Source organism: Hyposmocoma kahamanoa, unplaced genomic scaffold (assembly GCF_003589595.1).
Source record: "Hyposmocoma kahamanoa isolate Upper Pololo Valley unplaced genomic scaffold, ASM358959v1 92, whole genome shotgun sequence".
Classification (NCBI taxonomy): Eukaryota; Metazoa; Arthropoda; class Insecta; order Lepidoptera; family Cosmopterigidae; genus Hyposmocoma; species Hyposmocoma kahamanoa.
The window spans coordinates 9,773,322-9,797,333 of record NW_020654748.1 but is presented as its reverse complement, the minus strand read 5'-3'; the positions used below and the strand labels follow the sequence as shown (position 1 = coordinate 9,797,333).

Below are 24,012 nucleotides of genomic sequence, written 5' to 3'. Positions count from 1 at the left end.
TTTTTAAACAAATGCTTTATGGCAGTGACACGTAGTCATTTTGACGATGGCTTTGAATTCAAAATGTTTAATTAGCCACTTAGAATAAATTTTATATTACAAAGATATTGGTAATAGCATATTGTAAGTTACATTAATAGTATTTTACATAAAATTAACATATTTGTTGTGAAATGTTCATTTTATAACATAATTTGATTTTTACAGTATGTCCATCTTAAAGGACCCTATTTTTTCATTCATTCTACTGGTATTCTACATTCACGTTAGCCGTGCCGACGTTGCCTATGGCCAACGAAGCACGGCCATCGTTGATCCGAAAGTCCTTCGGGGTACGAGCAACCAACGAACTACGTATTATGACCTTCGTTGCGGACGCAGTCACGTAGACTACATCACTACGTTACGTAGTACGTGACTGCGTCCGTCTTTCGTTTGTGTATCGTTTTGAGCGCATCACTAGAGCCTCAGCAACGTCCCACCTTATAGTGTTTCAACTTAAAATATACATATCGTATTGTTATTTCGTGGATTCTTTTTCGTTTTTTTTTTGCTGGACTCGGATTTTTGTACTTATCGTTAAATGTTGACTAGGCTATCATAAAAACAAAGTGTTCTGGGTAGTACCGCGGAGCAAACTTCGTAGCTCTTGGTCCCGGATTCGATTCCCGATAGAACCAATTTGGGAAATGAACTTTTCTGCAGTGATTTTGGACTAGGTGTTCTGAGTAGTGCTGCGGAGTGAATTCCGTAGTCCTTGGTCCCGAATTCGATTCCAGGTAGAAAACCAATTTGGAAAAAATCTAAATTGGTTTTGGCCTCGGTGTTCAGGGTAAACTTGATGAACTAATTAAAAAAAAGATAAATTTTTGTCTATTTTGTTGTTAGACAACCACCAGTGGATGTAGTATGCCGCTGCGATAAACCTTTGGGGGAATTTATCGCTCTCGTAACGAACAATAAAACGGCCTCGTGAACTTCGTGAATGGCGATATAATTATAATGTTTCGTGGTTTTTACTAATAGCTTTTTATCAAACCGGGCAAACAATTTGCAATCGCTGACATGACAATTAACGTAACTAAAAACTGTCAAACATTTTCGGCAAGCGTGACACTCTCCTTGGTGACTTTCGTCCATAGAGTCTGCCACAGCCAGCCGGTGATAATAGGCGGCGTCTAAAGCCGCCACAAACCTATTATATCCACATTTAGCTGTCGAATTCGAGTGATAAAACCGCCATTTTAAAATTGTGTCACAATAACAATCATGGCGAGCTCAATGATGTCATATTTTTGATGCGCCGCGCGCATCTCACCCAACAAAAGAATATCACAGTGCCAGACATGGCCGCAAAAATCACAGCTCATATTGAAACATTTTGACAGTTCTGCACAGTAATTTTATCAACGTAAAAATTGAACACGACCAACGAATAAACAGGTACAGTAAAAAGAAACAAGGCTTTTCTTAAAAAACAGCAGTTATAAAAAAAAACCTGTTGTATTGGTGCCTTACGGCGCGTGTACACAAGAAATTCGTCGTGACTGCAACAGAAAAGATGAGAATGGCCTTGTACACTACAAGAATTTTGTCGGATCTAGCCACGAAAATATTTCGTGTCTGTTGCAGACAAGAAAATGATAAGTATGTACACGATACGAATGCTTTCGGGTAGGTGTCGTTTTACTACCGACTGTGTGAAGAAATATGTTGACTACTAATAAAAAATAAATGTGATTGCAAATTATATGTATAGAATAATAAATATTTCTCTCCACGCCTCAAAAGTACGTCGTTTATCTTTATAAATCTCTAAGGTTTTGTTTCACAATACGGGTCGTTCCTCTACTAAACTTATAAATAAATAATGCATTTTATTAGTTGCAATGAAATTAGTGGTGCAACAGTGGTACTTTGCAAAATCAGTCCACGCGCATAAACATTCGTTTACTGACAATGCGCCCTATGCAATAGCAGCAGAGCGCGTCGAGTCGGGGGTAGACAAGATTTTTTTCTTGTCCGGCGCCGAGGCTGTGTACACAGTTCGTGTGTAGAAACGACACGAATTCTTGCATAGACCCGGCGATTTTCTTAGCGTAATCACGCGCCCTTAGGATGTGATTTGGCTTTGTGATTGACTTTCTACTAATTCAAATTAAACAGAGATAATTTTTTGAAATAGTTTTTCGGCCTTGGTGTAAATTTCTATTTTTCGAGATACGACAAGATCTCTTTCCGGCGTCGACACGGCGTCGATATAATGCATTTCGACGTTGAAAACATAAACATGTTATTGTCTTTGTTTAACTACTGCGTGCTGTCGTAAGCCTAAAGAGATAGCATTACATTGGTCTGTGCGAAACACGGGAATCGAAAATACGTTACGTCATCTTAAATGTCAACTGTGTCCATTTCGCAGTACATGATACCGTTGTCAAAGGGAAGTAGTACATCAAATATCAAAACAAATGTTTTACCAAGTGTTTTATTGAATTATTCGCATGAATTGTAATAAAATGGACAAAAATATTGACAGTGAGAACAATTATGTATTAATAAAAATGAGTCGCTGCACCATTAAGTGATGTGAACAATATCAAAAGCGAAAACCAACCGAATGTTAAATTGCACAGGCATGTGTTATTTTTCTGGCTATAAATCACAGAATAGCCCAAATATCACATGTAATTAGACTTATTTAAGTTGTTTATCCATAAATCTTGCCAGATTTTGCTTTGGTGACTCTAGATAGCCTGTTTGTTTGAATATTTTGATGATTGTTGTTAACGATTATATTGTGATAGTGTTGTTCTTGTAAGCATACATATTATCGATAGTCTGTTATTAAAACAATCCATAACGAGATTTTTATTATTTTATTATTATTCAATTTATTATTTCAATTTAACCTACAAATGAAACAAGAAAGAAAGGATAGTTGTAAATCTATGACTACCGAATATAAATATAGGATAAAAGACCATCTTCATTTGCTCGCTTGCATTTTGAAGAGTCAAAATTTAACAGAAATTTGAATGTAACTAGATTATATGATAATACAATTCCATCATTAGGTTTGTCGATACATAATTTTATAGTTAATTTAGATTAAACAAGACTCATTTACTAGGCATTCTTAGTTCCTGAAAATAAAATTATCCACCCGTTTCCGATTTTGTCCCACTGACATCTCTAACTACTAAAAATTACTTTTTTCTAAAGCCAACAACACAGTGACATGTTGGCCAACGTTGCCGAGAGAACGCTAATTATCAACGTATTTTGCCTTGCCTTGCCATCGTTCGGTGTCATATTCCTATCTGACCGAGTGAAGGCGAGCGCCAATGTGTATAGTGTATAGAGCTCGTGACCACTTGTCTCACTTCGGAGAGGTGTCTGTTTTTCTGTACAAATCGAAGGCGCTCGACCAATAGTAGTCAATTGACATTGTATACAATTAGACATTTGCATGCTATTTAATACATTCCGAACATGTTTGTACTAACACTGTCTCTCGACACATCTTTTTAATTTATTTATACATATTCTGTTAAACCATGCTTTAAGCAAATAAACATATGATAACAGTATTATTGATTTAATTATTGTCGATAATATTACTACTATTATATACGTAACTTTTATTTATTTCCAAAATAAATTGAAGTGTTAAAGATTTACTTAAACCGCTCACTGATATTAATAATAATAAATGTTTTCTATGTAAATCAGATGTCTGGGACCCCGCGATACAGGCTTGCCTAGTGTGGGGACAGCGGTAAACATAAAATTGTACCTATCAATCTGTGAAATAAATGTTATTATTATTATTATAATTCTGTACCAATGCATAAATACAAAAAGCTCACACTATTTGAAAACCTTTGAAAAATTTCTTTCTAATATCAATCTTGAGGTTGGAAATGCATAGCGATGGTCAGATTAATATTATAAAATTTTCGCTTTTTTAATATACTCTCAAATTATATTTTTTCCTGCACAAATTCACTTTTTATACTATATACTATTTGAGCATTTATAAATGCAAAATAATAAATTCTCAAATGACGTTCCCGGATATTCCCATAAGAAATAAAATATTCCCAAATAGAATATTGATTTTAATTAAACGTTTCCAAGTCGATAATGACTTTTCGATAGATTATGGTCCAACACTAAAGCCAATTTTTGAATAAGCATGTAAAAGAACCAATTTCACCATTCGCGTTATCGGTCCGTTATTGTCTATGGGATCCGAAGCCCAAAACGAAAGCGTTGTGGCTAACGGACTGCGGACAGCTCACGGATCGTTTTGATTTCGTACGCAGCTGCGGTTGTATATTTTGAGAGTAGGCCTTCAGGTCGTATTTTGCATATTACATTGTATATTGTATCATACTCGAACAAATATGGTTATTGAAATGTATCATTTTTACAAACTGTTACATAGAATTTGTTATACCTTTTCACAATAAATTTAAGTATTATAGTTAAAGTTGTTATTGTTGAGAAATTTAAATTACAGATGACATTTTTTTTTAAATTTATTAAGGCTTTGGCAAAGCTATCAGCCTAAGCATGAAGTTTAATTAGGTTTATGTAAATATGGCCGCCACAAAGAGGATAGGCAATTTGAGGCGGCGTGCTTGGATTGACTCGGGATTCCTTAAAACGAGCCGATACGAGTATTTTAGTTCGAGATGCATATAATTTCGCATTTTAATCTTCGATTAAGGCACAATACACTATGCTATTCCACTTTAAACTAGATTTTACAAAATAATTGAAAGTCAAAATTAAAACGACACTTTTCCCTCCAAAAGACCCAGAGCCGAAAAGCAGATGACATTTTACTTTTATATCGGTGTTGCCAATTAATATTTCTTAATGCCATAGACTGTATCGTAACTATAGGCTTCTCTTGTTAATCTGCCATCTGTTGTCATCTTTTGGTATTATTGTTGGTCATAGCCAATACCGCAAAAACAGCTATTCCTCGATGGTGTTTGGCGCTTTTGGCGGGAAGAAATTTGTACAAATAAGCGCAGAATCTTTTGTATCGCTTCTTTTTACTTTTGTACTCTGATTGCAGAAATAAACCATCACAAGCGAATTACATTTTATTTAATAATACATAGAAAAAGTGTTTTGTCGCCCCTAATTCAATTTGGAGGCGAAACTAAACCGTACCAAACTCAACCGAGTTCATTTGAATAGTAGTAGATGAGTAGTAGCAAAAAAATAAATACGTTCTATGATATGCTCAATTTGGTGGGTATAAAATAAATCTGTTATAGCTATTCGGAAGCGGTCGGATGACTTCGTGTGCGAACGTACGTTCGTGCACTTATCTTTATCACTCTCTCAGCCCGACTAAGTTTTTACCTAACTTACTAAATTTAGTCAGGTTGCCAAAAACTAACTATCGCTATTCGGAAGGTTCGGGCGACTTCGGCTTGATTCGCTCGCTCGGTCAATTATATTTCCTTTTAGTGTATAAGTTACCACGATTTTAGAAATTCATTATGTTTTACGTTTATTTACAGATATTTGTCATCGGGATGTTCTTTTAAAGAACTACATTATCATTGTAGAGTGGGAATATCAACCATCAGCAAAATAATCAAAGCAACGTGTTCTGTTATTTGGAGCGTATTAGTTGCAGAATTTATAAGTATAATATAAGTTGCCTAATACCGGAGAAGAATGGAAGGCGATCGTCAACTCTTTTCAAACAAAAGCAAATTTTCCGCATTGTCTGGACGCACTAGACGGCAAACATATAAGGATTAGAAAACCGATCAGAATCGGTTGTATGTTCTTTAATTATAAGGATATTTTTTCTTTTATTCTATTTGCAGTAGTTGATTCAGATTATCGTTTCATTTACGTTAGTATTGGTTCTTACGGAAAAGAGTGTGAGAGATTCATCTATCTTGAAAGAATCTAATTTTTGGAAGAAATTAAATGATGGTTCTTTTAATATACCAAGGCCCGCACCACTTCACGAAACTATGCAAGAAGAAGTGTCATTTTGTTTGTTGGAGATTAAGCCTTTACACTGTGACAAAATTTATAGCGACCTTATGGATTGTCTAAATGGGTACCCCATTGCCTTCGGACAACACCAATCGCAACGTGGCTTACACCTCGCGCTTTTTCTGTTGCTCAATTATTGTATGCGTGTGTCTTACTAGTAGCGCCACGTAGCGATTATGAGCTACAAGAACTGCAAAAGGTCTCTTCTTCGCTAGATTATATTTGGCGCGAAATGTATGATTACACGGAGTCGAGAGGAATATAATTGCATTCTAAGTAGATGAATTAAGAGCTTAAATTTATATAAGGGTATCCAGCCTTGTCCTATTCATTTTTTTTAATACAATTTTTATAGAACTTTTTTGACTAATAGATAATTAAGATTATCCAACTTCTTTTTGAAAAATACATAATTGATCTCAAATCGACATGCCTACTTCATTCATGCCTAGTTTAAGAAACCGTTATCGGTATACCTCAATGCGGTATACGAAGTAGCTTTCTTTTCGGTATTGTCAAAACCTGCTACGACCAGAGATGGGCGGGTTGAGTGTGTTAAAACCCAATCAACCCGCCCGTGTTTTCACCAGGGTTTTACCCGAAGCGCCGAGTTTTAACCCATTACACACTAACAACAAAATACACAATAACTTGTAACAAATTTCCATATTTTTATTACACGAAGAGGCATCTCCACATTAGGCCAATCAATCCTGTCAATCCTGTGGATTCTCAATGAAGATCGATTCAAGTGCGATCCAATAATTTGTATTTGTATCAGTTTATTGATGAACTTTTCAAGCGAATCTATTCAATAGAAAGGTAAATCGAACTGTCCTGATAATAAAGCAACTAATATTTTGTAATAATATGTATAATTAAATTTGAACAAAACTTTTTTCAAACAAGTTTTTTTCTTAATTTTAGGCTTTAACCAGATTTAAACCCGGCGTAAACAAAGCACCGGGTTAAAACCCGAGCGCTTGCCCATCTCTGGCTACGACCCAACGCTACTGCAAAGCGAACAGAGGGCGCGCGGTACGAGAGGGGAGGGCAGGGAGCAGAATACGTGCGGACAGCGACAAATAAAACGACGACAATAGGAGCTGCGACAATCTGTCGTCACGTTTTTATCGTGACGTTTTCTGATCGTCCGACGCCTGTCGTTCTAGCTGTTCCCACTGTGACGACAGTTTGTCGTTGTAACGATAAAAAATCGTGAACGACAGTTAATCGTGTCGTGATATATCTGAACAACTTCATTTAAATATACAAGTCACGACACTGTAAACTGTACGACAATCTGTCGTCACGACATAGTGGGAACGCGCCCTAACGTGACAAAAGTTTAAATAAAAAACGGTCTTTAATTTTTATGGAAATGACATGGTTTTTTTATTATTTCATTGAGAATCTTCTGTTCCTTTGTAATGTACGAAGAAACAAAAGTTTTGCATTGAGGATTTTTGAAAATTTACCGTATATAAAGCCACAATTTTTTACCATATTTGCACCTTGTTTATGTAAATCATAGGAGGAATTTAAGTGATTTAAGGTTTTCATTTGATGACACTTATGAAAAAATGTGCTTAACCATTTAAAAAATAAAAAAGGACATAATTTACATTTCATTTTTTATGACTCGGGAACAAAAAATTGCTGCGTTTCGCGAATTGACCCTGTCTCTGCAAACAGGAATTTCGCGTATGCGCCCGCGTTCCCACCCCCGACCTGTGGTGTGTTTTTCGCCGCCGTGCCGCCGCCCGCCGCTGCGTCGGAGCAACTAATGTTGTTCAATTCATTTATTCAAAAAAAAAAATTTCAAAAAGATTTTTTTCATGGTTCAGAATCAGGAATATAACGCACTTTATAAATATGTCTCATTTTCAAATATACAGCCTGTATATTATAGCAATGGCTATTTATCTATAGTTGTCCTAATCGTATTAATTGCAAAACAATTAAAATCTATCTATGATTTGAAGGTCGAGAACGGGGAAAGTTGTTTGCAATGAATGAAATATATATAATAATAGCTTATAATAATAAAAAAAAAGCTAATAAATAATAGCTTAAGACATAGTTCTCATTGCAGAATGAACCTGAATGGCTATGCTAGTAACTCGGGCAAGATTGCTAAGGGCTGTTGGCCTTCTTATTTGGTTCGGGAATTGATATCGGAAACGATATTTTTAAGTAATTAAATAACATTATTTGCAAAGTTTTGCAAGACATCCGGAACAGTCGAAGATGACCTACGTAACCGTAATACTATAACATATACATGAACGTCGAATGTACCTATCTATTCTCTGGTTGCTATCCGTGCAATTGTCATTTCCGTGTATTCCGAAGCCAATAATTATAAACTTGTCATCTGTTGTCTCAAATCACTGCACGAACACCATGATATGAAAATGTCCATATAAATAGGAACTGCTTTTGTCGTCCCAGACTACATATAACTGTAAACACGCGTATCTGCTGTGTGGCTTGACAAAAATTTGGACAATTTCGTTGCTTCAGTAGTCTCTTATACTCTCTGCTATCAGTATATTTCGCAGTACGGATTTTATTGACTGTCATATCTCTACAATTTTTCAGAAACTTCATTGCGTGTCCTGAAAACTTTCATTTGACTGTAACGTGTTAATATAAGAATGATGGTATGGCTTTTATTACTATTGGCGTTAATATTGAGGTTTCTGACCTACAAGATCAGTAGGCGAAAAATGTACAAACTGACCTCGCTCGTTTCGGCTCCGCTAGAAGAACTCCCTATTATCGGGGTCGCACATACTATGCATGGAAGTTCAGTGGGTAAGTTTAATTTCTTTAGTTGTTGATTGTTAACGTACTTATAAAAAAGGGATGATTTTAATTTAAAAACCTTCATTGTTCATGTTCAGTTTAATATAATAATATGGGGGAGGGGGACATTAATTTGGATATAATGGGGAATAACAATTGTAACTCAGATTATTATACACGTGCTGGCTACTCATGATCTACTACCGGCGCAGAACTTTCTCATCTTAACACCACCTGCCTAGATATTTTATTTATGTAGTCCAAATAACCCATAACCATATTGATAATTTGAGATACACTTGAAGATATCGAATTGCAACATCTAATTTTTCTATTTTAGCCAGCGGACGGACTTTATACGCAACAGTCTTTTCTCAAGCAACATGTCATACTTAGTGCTTATATACCATTCGCATATGTGTACTGTACTTATTGTAAGGCTTTTTTGGAACAATAAATTATTATTATTATGGTTTTCTTTTGTGACTAGGTGTTTGTTTGCTAATTATTATTATTATTATTGACATTAATCTATATTTTCAGACAGAATGGAGACACTTAAACAATTTAGTTACTACTCCTTTGAATCACATGGAATTATTCGAATGTGGTTGTTTCATATACTGTATTTTGGTAAGTTGAAGTTGCTTTTTTTTATATTACCGAACGAACAAATCCGCCCGACACCCTGAGACATAAGTTAACAAGTCCCTTGTGCCTGTAATTTCACCAGCACCTTTACCCTGCGAAACCGGACCGCAGTAAAGCTCACATTACTACTTAGCGGAAGTACTAGGTAAGGTGAATATTATACTACTAATAAATAATATCATAACTGCTGTATATTAATAATTGACGCCACTAGTCATATTGTTGTCTTATAAACGTCCAAAAATGTCTTGTTATAAACCCTTTTTTCTACTCCCGTACTTTAAATCTATCAATTACAATTTCATAAGCCCAATGGTCTTATTATACCTATGTAAATGTGTAGTATTTTATGAGTTCTTAAATTGTACGTATGTCTACGGCCTGGTATATTAATAAGCAGTAGTAAGCCAACTTTACGAAATCGGAAATCTACCAACACAGACATCAAAAAGCAATCTCGAAGAAGTGAGATATGTAAGCCTCAGCCTGTGGTCCCTTAGGAAGACTTCTAGATGTTGAACTACCAGGCGAAGACCGGCTAGGGCATAGTTCCCAAACATTTTGGCGATTCTAGAAACTGCAATGTTTTTGTTACTTGAAGCGTCTAATCAAATTTATTTAGTATTTTATTTTTTATTTTGTTTTTAGTGCTAACGAACCCAGTGGACATAGAAATGATACTGAAGAATTGCCTTGAGAAAGACGATCTACATCGGTTCGTACGTAATGTAATTGGCAATGGAGGAATTTTTGCGCCAGGTACATAAATAATAATAATAGGGGTTAAAGTATGAAATTGCCGATTTGTACTGAAAATCTAAATTGTTTATTTTTTAAATTTTTAACAAATTTATTTAATCAAAATAGTTACCATTATTATCTATACATTGCTGCCATCTAATGGGAAGGTTATTAATGCCTTCGCGATAGAACTCCGACGATCTAGACTGCACAAACTGTGTGAAAGCATTTTGTGCTGCCTCCTGGGAAGAAAACTTCTTGTCACGTAGATAATTGTCCAAATCACGAAAAAAATGGTAGTCCGTTGGAGCAAGGTCTGGTGAATACGGAGGATGACGAATGGTTTCTAACTGCAGTTCCTGAAGGGTCAAAATGGTTTCTCGTGCTGTGTGAGGTCTCGCGTTGTCGTGGAGCAATAATGGTGAAGATCGATTCATGAGTCGGGGCTGTTTTACTGCTAGTTTTGTCAATATGGTTCGGAGTTCGGTACAATAGACATCTGCCGTTATTGCTTGACCAGATCGGAGAAAACTATAGTGAATAACACCATGCTGAGACCACCAAACAGTTACCATTACCTTTTTATTGGTAAGTTTTGCTTTAGGACACTGTTGTGGCATTTGACCTGGGGTCAGCCATTGCATTTTTCTTTTCCGGTTATCATAAAGAATCCACTTTTCATCACATGTTACAATTCGATCCAATATTCCTTCATTTCTGTACCGGTTCAACAAGGCAACACAAGTTTCAACACGCGTTTCTTTCTGCAGATCAGTCAAATCATGAGGCACCCATTTTTCGTATTTTTTTATTTTATTGATTTGACGCAAGTGAGTCAATATTGTGGGTAAGGTAACGTTAAACCATGCCGCTAATTCCTGGGTAGTTTGACTAGGATCGGCTTCCACTATCTCTCTTAATTCATCGTTATTCACCTGTGTGGGCGGTCTTCCTCGTGGCTCGTTCTTTAAGTCGAAATTTCCATCACGAAAGCGTTTAAACCAAAATCGCACGGTGCGTTCATTAGTAGACCCCTCTCCAAACGCAGCATTGATATTGCGGGCTGTTTCTGCCGCGTTAGTTCCGCGTCGGAACTCGTATTCAAAAATCACTCGAATTTTCGCAGTATCCATCTTTCTTGTCTAAATTGAATAACAAAAACAATTGAAAGTCGATATTCAAATGTTTCAAATTTCAAAAAAAAAAAATCACAGAAACCATTTGAAAAAAGTTTCATTCGAAAACCTCAAACCATGAAGATTCTATGAAAATTCAAAGAACCTATTGCAATAAAACGGCAATTTCATACTTTAACCCCTAATACTTAAGTAACACTGTTTCATTACCAATATTAAGTTTATTGAATATCACGATGTTTTACCATAATATTTAATTTTTTTTGGGAAATTATTCCACTTGTTTGTTATAATTATTAATGCAAAGATTGAATACTAAGAAAAAACTCTTCGATCCGGTTGGATTCGAACAAGCGGCATCAGCATACGGGGCCTGACGCTAAGACTTCTATTCAAAATTAAAAATTCAAAATAATCTTTATTTCATAGGTAAGCATTATTACACTTGAAATCGTCACAATGGTTAAACTCTACCGCTCATTCGTAAGGCAGATTCCCCTGAGAAGAATGAGCAAGAAACTCTAGGGGTTGCTCTTTGTAAATAACATTTGTACACATTCAACATTTACAATATATTTTTTTTGTTTTGAAACACCAGAGATCGAGACTACCTCCATGAGCTAAACGGGTTACTACCACGGATTTTTGCCATCCAAGTACGCAGAACTTGTATAACCTTTAGTATAAAGTTTTTGTTTCACTAGTTTTAAGCCTCGTGAAAGGCAAATTTTGTATATCAACCGGAATCTTGTTATAGAAACGTATACCCCTTAAATGATTTTTTGACTTTGTGAAGACGACTATCAGGAACAGCTAGTTTATTTTTATTCCTCGTATTAATGTTATGTCTGTCACTATTTTTCTTAAAGAAATTACCATTCCTTTTAACATAAATTACATTTTCATAAATGTACTGTGAGGCCAGTGTAAGAATGTTATTATTATCTCTCTCTCCCTCTTATCTCTCAAAGACATTCTGGGGCCCAGATTGTAAATTGCCCTAATCGCACGTTTTTGCAGGATAAAGATTCTATTGATATCGGCGGCATTACCCCAAAGCAAAATGCCGTATGTTAGAACATTAGACTGTTAAAGTAGCTGAAGTAAACCAATCTATCGGTTTCGTCTTCTTCTACGTCTAATCTTTGTATTACTAATTAAAATATTTTATTACATTTTCAGTTACTAAAACTGTAAGGTTCTTTAGTAGGCAATAAAGCTCAACTCACACTGGCGCAGAGTCGAAGCGTCGCGTCCCGTCCTGTTTTTCAAAAACAACGCTTGGCAACGCGCGACGATCTTCGCATTAGTGCGCGCGGATCACAGTGTGGTCGGCGTATGACGCCTAACTGCGCTCAAGTAACGCACGGCGACGCGCGAAGCCGCTCGGCTGCATCGAAGCGTCGTTTCCATATTTGCATAACACAAATTTGGACCTTAATAATGGGAAAATGGAGATGGATATACTATAGGCGAAATACATGACGCGTCGCGACGCTTCGACTCTGCGCCAGTATGAGTAGAGCCTAAAGCGCGCATTCGCATCGCACGTCGTCCGGCTTTGTAGTTGAAAAACAGGACGCGACGCGACGCTTCGACTCTGCGCCAGTGTGAGTTAAGCCTTAGTGTTTTATCAACTGTAGGTATTGGAAATAGATATGGGATCTAAATCGCGTTTAAACAAAATAAGTAAATCGACACTCAAGCTCTTTACACGTCTCATGGTCTGGTCACGACTGACTTTTTTTTTTATATTACCAAGTGACGGGACGAACAAGTCGTGCGGCTGATGGTAAGTTACACGCCTATCCATAACAGTTGCAATGCCACTCAGAGCTTTAAATCGCAAGGATCTGAGGGGCACTGCCACTGCGTCCGTCACCTTGAGACGTAAGTGGACAAATCCCATATACCTGTAATTTCACCAGCACCCTTCAACACTCTTCAAAAAATATTAATATACTATGCTATTTAGATCTGAAAATAAAATTTCCAATGTAAATGCAATTGCGAATACCTGAAAACTGTACTATAAACTGACTAAAAAAAATTGAAAATAAAAAACTTTATAATAGCACTCCATTAATACAACTCTACAGACCTTAATTCGTGACGTTGTAAAGGTTGTTGGTTTTTAGTTTAAATTATATCTCAAGAAGTGACCGGGCGAAATGACGCATATTGGGAGAGGCCGATGTCCAGCAGTGTTCAGCGATTGGCTGATGATTATGAAGAAGTGACTTTAAAATGTAGATTCTGTTCATCTATATTACAAAGGTTAACTAAGTCACTTAGCTTTACTTTTTCGCTGGCTAATTGAAAAATACAAAGAAATGACATAAAATCAAACCTCGTTTAGGAAAATTTCAACTTCTCCCAATCTATCAATGCCGAGGGGGATGAAGAGCCTTGTGGCGTGGGGACTTCCATCTAAGTTAAATAAGTAATGGTTGCTGAGACTTAGTTCTCCTACGATCCGCTTCGGAAGGCTAATGAGCATGAAAATCCTATGTAATGAGTATAGAGCCTATGGATATGGCGTATTTTATACGCGCCGTCAACACGCGTACGTATCGCGCATTTTGATAAAAGATTTTAATTTTAGTTTTGTTTGTTAATTTCGGTTTGTTTTTTGAATGTAGCAACTACCTACATAAAATTCTAAGCTTAAACTCCAATGGAATATCGATGACTTACTTTCTTAAACTCGTATCTTATGAAGAGTGATTATTCAGGAGATGGCAAAACATTATATTTATTGTAAATTGCTTATCATGGTATGAATTTAGATGCATTACTTTAAGAATAGGTAAAAACCATGTGTGAATGTGAAGGAAATGTGATGTGAAATCAGTTTGCAATTTTTTTTTTAACGCACACACTCAACATGGCCCCGCACTAGGGAAACCCTGTGTCGCAGGTGTCATGGACATACACATACACAACCACAAAATTACACCCAAACTCACGAGAGAAATAAATGTAGGCCATACTAATATTTCTCCCGACCCGGGAATCGAACCTGGAACCTCTGCGTGGCAGTCCGGCATGGTAACTGTTCGGCCACGGAGGCAGTTGATGATGAATTTGTATATACAATCCATTTTTTGCATTTCAGCAACTTTATACTATAAGATACGAGTTTGAGAAAGTAAGGTGACGAATATAAGCTTCTTGCTTGCAACGCGATGTCTGCACGTGTTTGAATCGATTTACTGCAGTGGGTCTGCGGCGCGTATACGCGCAGATGACGCGCGTTTTTGGCGCGTATAAAGTACGCCGTGTTCATAGGCTCTTATGTTTCCTTGGACAGTATCAATATGGCGGAGACGGCGAAAAGTCACAGTTCCAGCATTCAGTCCAAAAATCATCGAGAATTTTGTAGAGGTGTTTTCTGAACAAAGCGAGATACTGGTTAAGAGACTGGAGCCAAGAGTCGGAACAGGCCAGTTCAGCATATGGCCATATCTTAGCAGTTATACTTTGGACTCTGTCAGTGGTAAGTAGAGCTCGTATATTATTGCCTAAGTATTTTATAATCCAGATTGTATCATGCATATTATCATGTGCTATATACATATGTGTGTATATTATTTTAGGTACAAAACGTTCATGTGTTACATTACAAACAAAACGTAGTATAGTAAAGTAGCATAGTCATATATATATGACTATGCTACTTAAAATGAATTCGGTCTCGATGGAATGGAATCGGTATTTAAAAATGTAGAATGTTTTTTTTTTCATATTTGGTCGGTTGAAATCCCAGATGAGGCAAGCATCTTTTCAAAGTTTTTCCAAGGCAGTATTATTTTTAATAATAAAATAATGTCTCCATGAAGTAAAATATCACAATGTTTAAAGTACTTTCTATCCGTATGCCATAGTCGTGAGGCGCCCTGTATATTGTTGCATGTGACTAAATATAATGATTATTGTTATATCTCTCTTATTGTTTCAATCCGTGTCCGCAATTAAAACGAAACACAGAATCAACAGTGCCGGTGTAGGAAGAAAAATAGCTTTAATTATTATTTATAATTGCAACTTGCTTTTGTTTAAAAAAGCACAAATCAATTATATGACATTTATAGTTCTTAGTGGTTGAGTAAAAACATAAATACTGTGCTAAGTGATGCTACAGTTGTGTTTATACATTGAACCGCCTGTTTTTCATGTTAATGTCTAATGGTTATAATATTACTATACTATTTTCTGGATGGAGAAGGAAATGTCCCGAAGAAAGCCCGCTACATTGGGTTATAAGGACTTGTTAACATAAACAAATTTAATAAAGCTTTTGGCATTACAAAAAGGTATTTAGATACCATGAAAACAATGATATCAATTTTTTTATGATATCAAGTGACGGGACGAACAAGTCATGCGCCTAGTGGTAACAGATACACCTGTCACCTGGCCACGCAGAACTTTAAATCGCAATGATCTAAGCGGCGCTGCCACTGCACCCATCACCTTGAGACGTAAGTTGACAAGCCCTATGTGTCTGTAATTTTACCAGCACCCTTACCAGTCAAAACCGGAACGCAGTAATGCTCACATTACTGGTTGGCGGCAAAAATTAAGGTGGCAGTACTTCCCTGGACAAGCTTTTTCACAAGGAGCACTACTGCTACTAAAATAAATCTGGTTCTTGTCTGATTCTTGTCTACAGTCTAGTTGAGGGCCTGAAGCGAGGAAACGCGTGGGACACGTGAGTTGCCCTTTAAGTTGGAAGCTATGTCATGTAATGTCCGAACATTGTCGTAGAACACTGCGACTGGCATCTCCGGCACTAGCCCGAAGAACTAGTCTAAATTACTAACAAACTATCCTCCTTCCTCCTTCCTTCTTCTTTCGATCCTTGAAAAACGTGTGAAGTCCAAAATCATGAAGTCCAGATTTCATGTGAGAACAACGTGGCGGACAGGAGATCCGTGTTTAGCAGTGGAACATATAACGAGTTGACAATGATGAGAATTTGTCATGTGTGTTCGCAGGCCGCCTACGTCTACTGAAACGGTTTAAACGAAGAGCATAAATAGCTCTAACCCAAAAAATATGTCTTTGTTTCATGGTATATAATTTACACTTGAAATCGTAACATTGATTAAAATTTGCTACTCATTCGTAAGGTTGCGCTTTTTAAAACATTCCTTACATATTAATCATTCACAATATTTTTTTTTCAAATATAGATCGTAACTAAGAGTTACAAGAGCTAATCAGGTCACTATCAAACAATTTTTGTCATCCAAGTACGCAGAAGTATATAAATATAAAGTTTTTGTTTGACTACTGTTTTATATATAAAAAAAATGACAAAATTTGAAATATCAACCGGAATCTTATTATAGAATTATGGCCGTCGACATTACCGCAAAGCAAAACTGTGAAATTATCTGAACTAAATAAACCACGGTTTCAACATCTGAAAGTTTCGTATTTTTTTGATCGCGTACACTGTAAAGCTGAGGTGTAGATAATTTATGGATCCCATTTTAATTTAGCGTCTGAAATTATACCTAAAATTACAATTGTATTATACAAGGTTCTATAATGTTTATGGCAGTCTGTCTAACATGGGTAACGTAAATTTTTGCAATTTAGTTTCTTATTCGAAATTGTTTGGTCACATCGTCATAGAAACATTGATACCTTTTAACTTTAAGTAATATAAGTAAATAAAGATTCCCTAATCGACTATCTAAATTCTCTTTCACCAAGCAAATAGGTATAATGCAATGTCTCTCACAGAAACAGCAATGGGCGTAAAATTGCACGCACAAGAAAACCCGAATTCCCTGTTTCTGCAAGCAATTAACAAATTGTTACATTTGGTGAGCGAGAGGTTTTTCTGCTTGTGGTTGCAACCCAACTGGTTGTATAAGTTTATGCCTCAGTACGCGACGCACGAGAAGAATAAAAACATTATGCATGAGTTCGTAGATCAGGTGAGACATCATTAACAAATAGCACTAGATCTATTCTATAGCAATAGTCGAACGTTAAAGATACGATCTAGTTCTGTTTGTTATAGATACGCTATCTTGTTTAATATTCAGTTATGAATTTTAAATTGTGATTGAAAAGAACTAACAAGTATTATATAGACGCAAACATGCAAACCATTGGTTCGTTCAGCTTTACACTTACTTATTTTGTGTTGTTTATTCTTGAAACAAGTCCGCAAAATCCTTATCTTATAAAATATCATCACGACGATAAAAGAGCATATTGGTTTAAAACCCTTACAAGACATGTGCAATCTCCAACCCGCATTGGTCTAGCATGGCGGACAAAGGCTCTTAGAGGAAATGTGTAAAAAAGCAGTGGGATATGCGGGAATATGGTTTTCTATGTAATAATGGTAACTTATTTTCAAGGTAATCACGAAAAAACGTGAAGAAATTAAGACAAAACATGAAAGCAAATCGGAATCAGAGAACAAAAAAGATTTTGGTAAGTATTCTTAGGCTTAAATAAAGCAATAAATTTCAATCAAATGTAGCGATTACATAATAATTTTTTTTAAATAAAAATTACATAAAAAATTTTTTTTCGTTTTGCACATAGCTCTGCACTAGGAAAACCCTGCGTCGCGGATACGGTGGACACTCAAATAGACAATCACAAATTACACCCAAACTCACGAGGGAAATAAATGTAGGCCATACAGGTATTTCTCCCGGTCCATGAATCGAACCCGGGACCTCTGGGTGGCAGACCAGCATTGTAACCATACGGACACGGTCCACTTAAAAAGAAAATCATTTCTTCGTAAATATAAACAAAATTACATGCAAGGTTAACACATTCTTTTAAGTAATTGACACTTGTGTCGTAAATTAACCTCTATTTCCGAATAATTCGTTCCTGTAAAGTTATTTTGAACATTAAAAAGTTAATGGTATTTTATTCGCACAGATTTACGAAGTTGACACTTTATTAAATATAAATACGAATCGGAAATATTCCTGTGCATTATACTGGTTCTTCGTATCTTCGATTCAGTACGTATCAGTATTATTTTACGTAGAAAAACATACAAGATATTGTCTTGGTAATTAGAGAAGTTGCAATTAATTAATGCAAACTTTTTTGAACTACACAATATGATGACACCACAGGACGCGAGAGAGTGTGAAAGCACGTGTGTGCGGTGAAACCTACACTTTAATTTGGATACGCTACACTCCTCCCCCCCTAACATAATACAACTACAACAATATTGTACTGAAATATTCTATATAAGTATAAAAAACAAATTGTTTTAACTCTCGACCTGGAAAAGAAAAAAAAAGAAGGCCCTGTCTCTTGACATCATGCATTGCATACATCTTCCGAGAAATTACATTACACTAGAGATTCTTTTCACCAGTGTTACAGGCATGTTCTTCCTTTTTGTTTTGATATTGAATTAGGTCTATACTTTTTCAAGTAGAAATCAATAAAGTAAAGGATATTGAATCCATTTAACTAGAACGCTTACAAAGTCAAGGTCATTAAAACAGGATCTAAGAATAATTCTCAAAATTGTATTGTAAAAAGTAGGTAAATTGTAATAGTATGGTTTTATTATTTAGCATAACTTTTGAGTGAAAGTTGTTACTTTCCTTGTTGTTGTTAAAGTATAATTAAACATAATTGCCAGTAAGAAAGTAGACTTGTGACCAGCAGGCACGATGCCGTGGGTGACAATGTTTTATGTGTTCCAATTATATTTCATATTTAAAAAATATAAGAAGGAAAACAGTAGGCACTTAAAGTGTGATTTGTAGAATTTGGATTTGTATTAAGATGAGAATTGTAATAAAGTATAAATTTGAATATATTTTCACAGATTTTGACAGTTACAAAAGGAACTCATTCTTAGATTTGTTAATAACTCTTTCTGGCGGAGAGAAAGGGTTCACAAACGTAGAACTAAGAGAGGAAGTTCTTACACTCACTGTAGCTGGTACAGATACATCGGCCGTCTCTATAGGGTACACGCTCGTGCTACTGGGAAAGTACCCTGAGATTCAGGAGAAAGTTCATCAAGAGTAAGTAATGAATAAATATCAGTAGAAAGATACTTACTACTACGGTTTAATTAAAATTTTAGAACTGGTGCCACGGTCATGTTCCCACCAACGCACCTAACGTTAAAGGATTAAAACCCACATCATTGTTGCCTGACATTGTACTTTCCGACAGTATTTCCTTTCGCTATGACATTTGGTTCTTTAAAAAGCGTGTCAACGCTCTCAAAGAATGACATAGGTAGGGCCTCTAATGTTGCATATGTCCATGGGCGATGATGACTATGTCCCATCAAGTGGCTAATCTGCACGTTTGCCTAAAATTTTTACATAAAAAGAAGTTAGAGATATTTTATTTTCTAAGTTCACATGCATACTTTGACTTTCTATATAAAGTAATGAAACAGCACAACTGAGTGCCCACGTTATGTGAACTTCATGGTAAAAATAAAAAAAACTTAAAAACTCGAAATACGCTTTCAAATTGTTATTACATGCATTCGGGACAATTCACGTAGGAAGATTCCACGGTTACCTAATTTTCCATTTTCCAAATTTTCTAACGAGTTTTCCAAAACCAATTATCTCAATTTGTTAAGCTGATCCGCTACAAAACTTGAATATACCACAAAGAAACAATTTTCCAACTTCATAGCCAATCACCACGAATTGACTAGGTTATCATTATAAAGTCAACATAATATTGTATATGTAGTCTGCAACAGTAATTACCGATCACTTTGAATATCAAGTATAAACTGTAAATCAAGGGTACATTTTAATTCTTTAAGTATTTCGCAAAGATTTTATAAGAGGAAAATGTGATAAAATAACCAAGAAGTTCTTTTTCACATTTCCTTTGGAGTTTCAACAGAGCATTGGTAAAAAAAGATAGACATTAATATAAAATCGACACACGTGTTGTGTATATATAACATATAGGTACTACGACTACAATTACTGCACCCTTTTGTAATCAAGTATAAACTGTAAATCTAAAGCATAATCTAATTCATTAATCAGTTTTCAAAGTTCCTTGGTTATTTTGCCACGTTTCCCTTGATTTCGCTTCTGTTTTCAACATAGGATATCTTTTACAGATTATGCGACGTTTTCGGTGATTCAGATAGACCATTGGTAAAAGAAGATATTTCGAAATTGAAATATTTGGAAAGAGTTGTTAAGGAGTCGCTTAGGTTGTATCCTCCGGTGCCTTTCATTGCTAGGAAAGTTTTGAAAGATATTAAACTGTGTAAGTAAAAAAAGTCATAAAATATTTATTCTTTTGATTCATAGGCTCGGGGCTGCGTTTACTATTACTACGTTTATTATTTATATTACATTTGCATAGTATGTCATTTCTGAAGTGGGAGAAATAGCCTGTAGCGCTTGCAAGCAGCTAGTGATTGCAGTCGTTAATATTGTGTCGACTATCGACAGTATGTTGATTATATTTATGCAATAAATTGCCGAATTTGCTTCATTTTAATCACATTGGTCTATTATTCGTCCAACTGCTGGGCACAGGTTCATATGTTAATACATACACAACATCTATAATATAATAGACTAGACATCTTGTATATACAAGAGGAGACATATTTAGTATAGATAATCAAATGCGCATGTCTTTATTGAAATATATATGAATAAACCTTGCTTTAGATACTGATAGGTCAACTGACAAAATAGAAATAAAGAAAGATAAAACTGTCGACAACAACTACATGACTATTTAAAATTTGACGTAAACTGGCAATCCTGCAAATACTATAAATTCTCTTTTGTTTTAATTACATTTTCTCATACTCTACACTCTCTAAAAATAGTCAATGAAGTACTTTTATATTCTTCAGTTTTTATTTATCAGTTCTGCTTTCATGAGCCTATTGTTAAACAGTTTTTTTTATTGAAAATATACATATTCATGAAAATTATGACTTTTCAGCCTCTGGTTACGTCCTCCCTGCTGGATCAGGAATAATAGTGTCCATCTGGGGAATCCATAGGGATCCCAAATACTGGGGTCCAGACGCTGAAAAGTTCGATCCTGACCGCTTCTTGCCAGAACGATTCAACTTTGAACATTCTTGCAGTTTTATGCCGTTTAGTAACGGTCCCAGAAACTGTGTTGGTAAGGAAAACAATCATTTTGGTTTACGCAGTAATTCTGCAATTACTCTGAAGATTTTTTGTACGAAATTGAACGTTGAATCATTAACTTTATCGTTGATATAAAAAATTTTACTCAATTTAAGTACAACAGTTTAAGTACGTGGTGACGTGCTGGTGCTCGTACTGGTACGGTGGATGGTGATCCAACTACATTTAATATATAATATAAACTCTTACTTGACCCTTGGTAATAATCTAATGATTCTTCTACTTTAACAACATCGTAGTTGAAATTATTATAGTACTATTGTATTAATTTAGTGCCGTAAGAAATTGATATACTAAATTGTGAATCATAATCTCCAAAGATGCCCAAAATCTAAACTAAGGGACCTCATCGTCACTTTTCATCAGGTGAGATGGAGGTCAAACGCGCACTTACATTTGTATAAAAAAATACAAAATTTCCTATAATACAATAGTTACAATAAAAGACTATGTTTTAAATATCAAAAATATTTTTTGAGCCGTCATTTTGTCGTGTCCATTATCTCGGACTTGAATGTTTTCTTGTCTCCGTTGTAAAATTGTAAAAAATGAGAACCTCTTTTTCCAATTCCGTTAACAAGAAAAGGTTTAGCACACCTGCATTCTTACTTTGACAATAACATTTATGACATTTCTTTGTTTACTTTTTGGACAACTAATTAGTTATGGTTCATACTATATTCATGTTTTGTTTAAAAAAACAGGAAAAAGAAATTAACCTTTTACTCATCTAGCTAACTACGTCCAAACCAATATGAAAGTATAAAGTATCATATTGGTTTGGATGTACAGGTTCCTATATTTAATAACGGCTAGGTTTTAATTTTATTTTAGGTTACCAATACGCTCTAATGTCTATGAAGATAGCATTGTCTACAATTCTACGGAGGTATCGAATAGTGGGTAAAGAGGGAACCCTTCGAAATCCTTTTATCAAAGTGAAACTCCAAATAATGATGAAGGCCGTTGATGACTACCAAGTCGCCTTAGAAAGAAGAGTGCCAAAGACTTCAGATTGCAATGCACGCGGCTCTTAAGATACCGTAGTAACATTGAAAGGCTTTTATCATAGAGGATAGAATACCATTGGTTGATTATTATCGTACGGCAGATTTTATATAAATTTATTAGTAGTCGAAGTTTTGTTTTGCATTTGCATTTGATAATTTGATACAAAAACTGTTATCAAAGAATTAGACCCGTTAAATAAATTAATGTTGTTATCGTGTACTTTTAAAATTGTATGTCTATAATGCTCTTCAATTTTGTAATATTAAATGTAATAATAGAACAAAATCGAAATTTTAAACGGAATGGTAAATGACTAATGCACGAACTATCCTGGCGATGGTCATATAAATCTATACATTTAGATTAATAAATACGCTTTAGTAATAAATATGTTTAAGTATAAAAATAATGGTTTTTATAAATTCTTTCCTCAATATCTACCACTTTCTAAGTATGTTTCACAATATAAATGCAAGATTACAGTACATGCACGTATTAATTAATTTCATTCTGTACCTTCAGTGAAGAGTCAGAGACTAGTGTTAATGAAAAAATGGTTCAAAAATTTAATATTTTGAATGCTCATCATTTTTAAACGACATCAAAAAAGGAGGACGTTCTCAAATCGACTGTATTTTTTATGTGTGTATGTTACGCGATTACTTTTGGCATTTGTGAACCTGAATTTTAATGATTCTTTCTTTGTTGGATATAGGGTATCTCAGTAAGGTCCCATTTAAATTTGAAGAAAATATTCCACCAACATAAAAGTAAGTAAGTAAAACATAAAAGTGACAAACTAGGGGATGAATCCGGTTTTGCGCACTTTCCGGTAACCGATTTCTTTATAAAAGAGTTATTATTATTTTTGTTGTGGAATGGAGGAATAATTACTTTTCCTAGAACTAAATTTCAATGTCAATAGAACGGTTTATCAATAATTTCATTTAACTTTGCACATTCTCAACGGGAAAGCATAAAAGCTAATTGTAATTTGTCATTAAAACGTGCTAGTTTTAGGCGATTTACAACAACTTGCATCAATTTACACAGAGGGAAAGCGCGTTAGTGACTTCGTGAATAATAATTTTAAAATAAATGGAATTATTATATATATACATATATATATATATATATAGATTTCAGTCGTCTTTTTATTAAGATCATTACAAGAAATCATACACATGCATATGGATTAAATAATATGATTGAAGTTATATTTCTTTACACTTAGAATGTAGGTATGAAATACGAAATTGAATATGTGCAAGTCAACGTCAAATAATAGATGATCAAACGAACTTCTTGAAGTGAAGTTTGCATCACTATTATGTGAGTCACTTCATTCGAAGATATAATATTTAACCAGGTAGTTTCCTTAACTTCCTAGGCAACACTGCACGCTTTTTAGAGAAAAAAAAGTTTTGACGTTG

General features: G+C 35.1%; 1 protein-coding gene across 2 annotated transcripts; it reads left to right on the top strand.

The window, feature by feature from the left end:
- The first annotated feature begins 8,702 nt into the window (after nucleotides 1–8,702).
- Nucleotides 8,703–22,791, top strand: LOC113236891 (cytochrome P450 4c3-like). Of its 2 annotated transcripts, XM_026473101.1 has the most exons (10): nucleotides 8,703–8,862; nucleotides 9,397–9,486; nucleotides 10,153–10,263; nucleotides 14,695–14,880; nucleotides 17,139–17,335; nucleotides 17,768–17,843; nucleotides 19,225–19,426; nucleotides 20,506–20,657; nucleotides 21,354–21,539; nucleotides 22,403–22,791. In XM_026473101.1, exons 1-10 carry the CDS (start codon nucleotides 8,703–8,705, stop codon nucleotides 22,603–22,605), a joined length of 1,563 nt encoding a protein of 520 aa, XP_026328886.1. In that variant the 3' UTR covers nucleotides 22,606–22,791. The 2 variants fall into 2 exon arrangements, with proteins under 2 accessions (XP_026328886.1, XP_026328887.1); XM_026473102.1 differs by lacking the exons at nucleotides 8,703–8,862; nucleotides 9,397–9,486; nucleotides 10,153–10,263 and adding an exon at nucleotides 13,913–13,947.
- The last annotated feature ends 1,221 nt before the right edge of the window (nucleotides 22,792–24,012 follow it).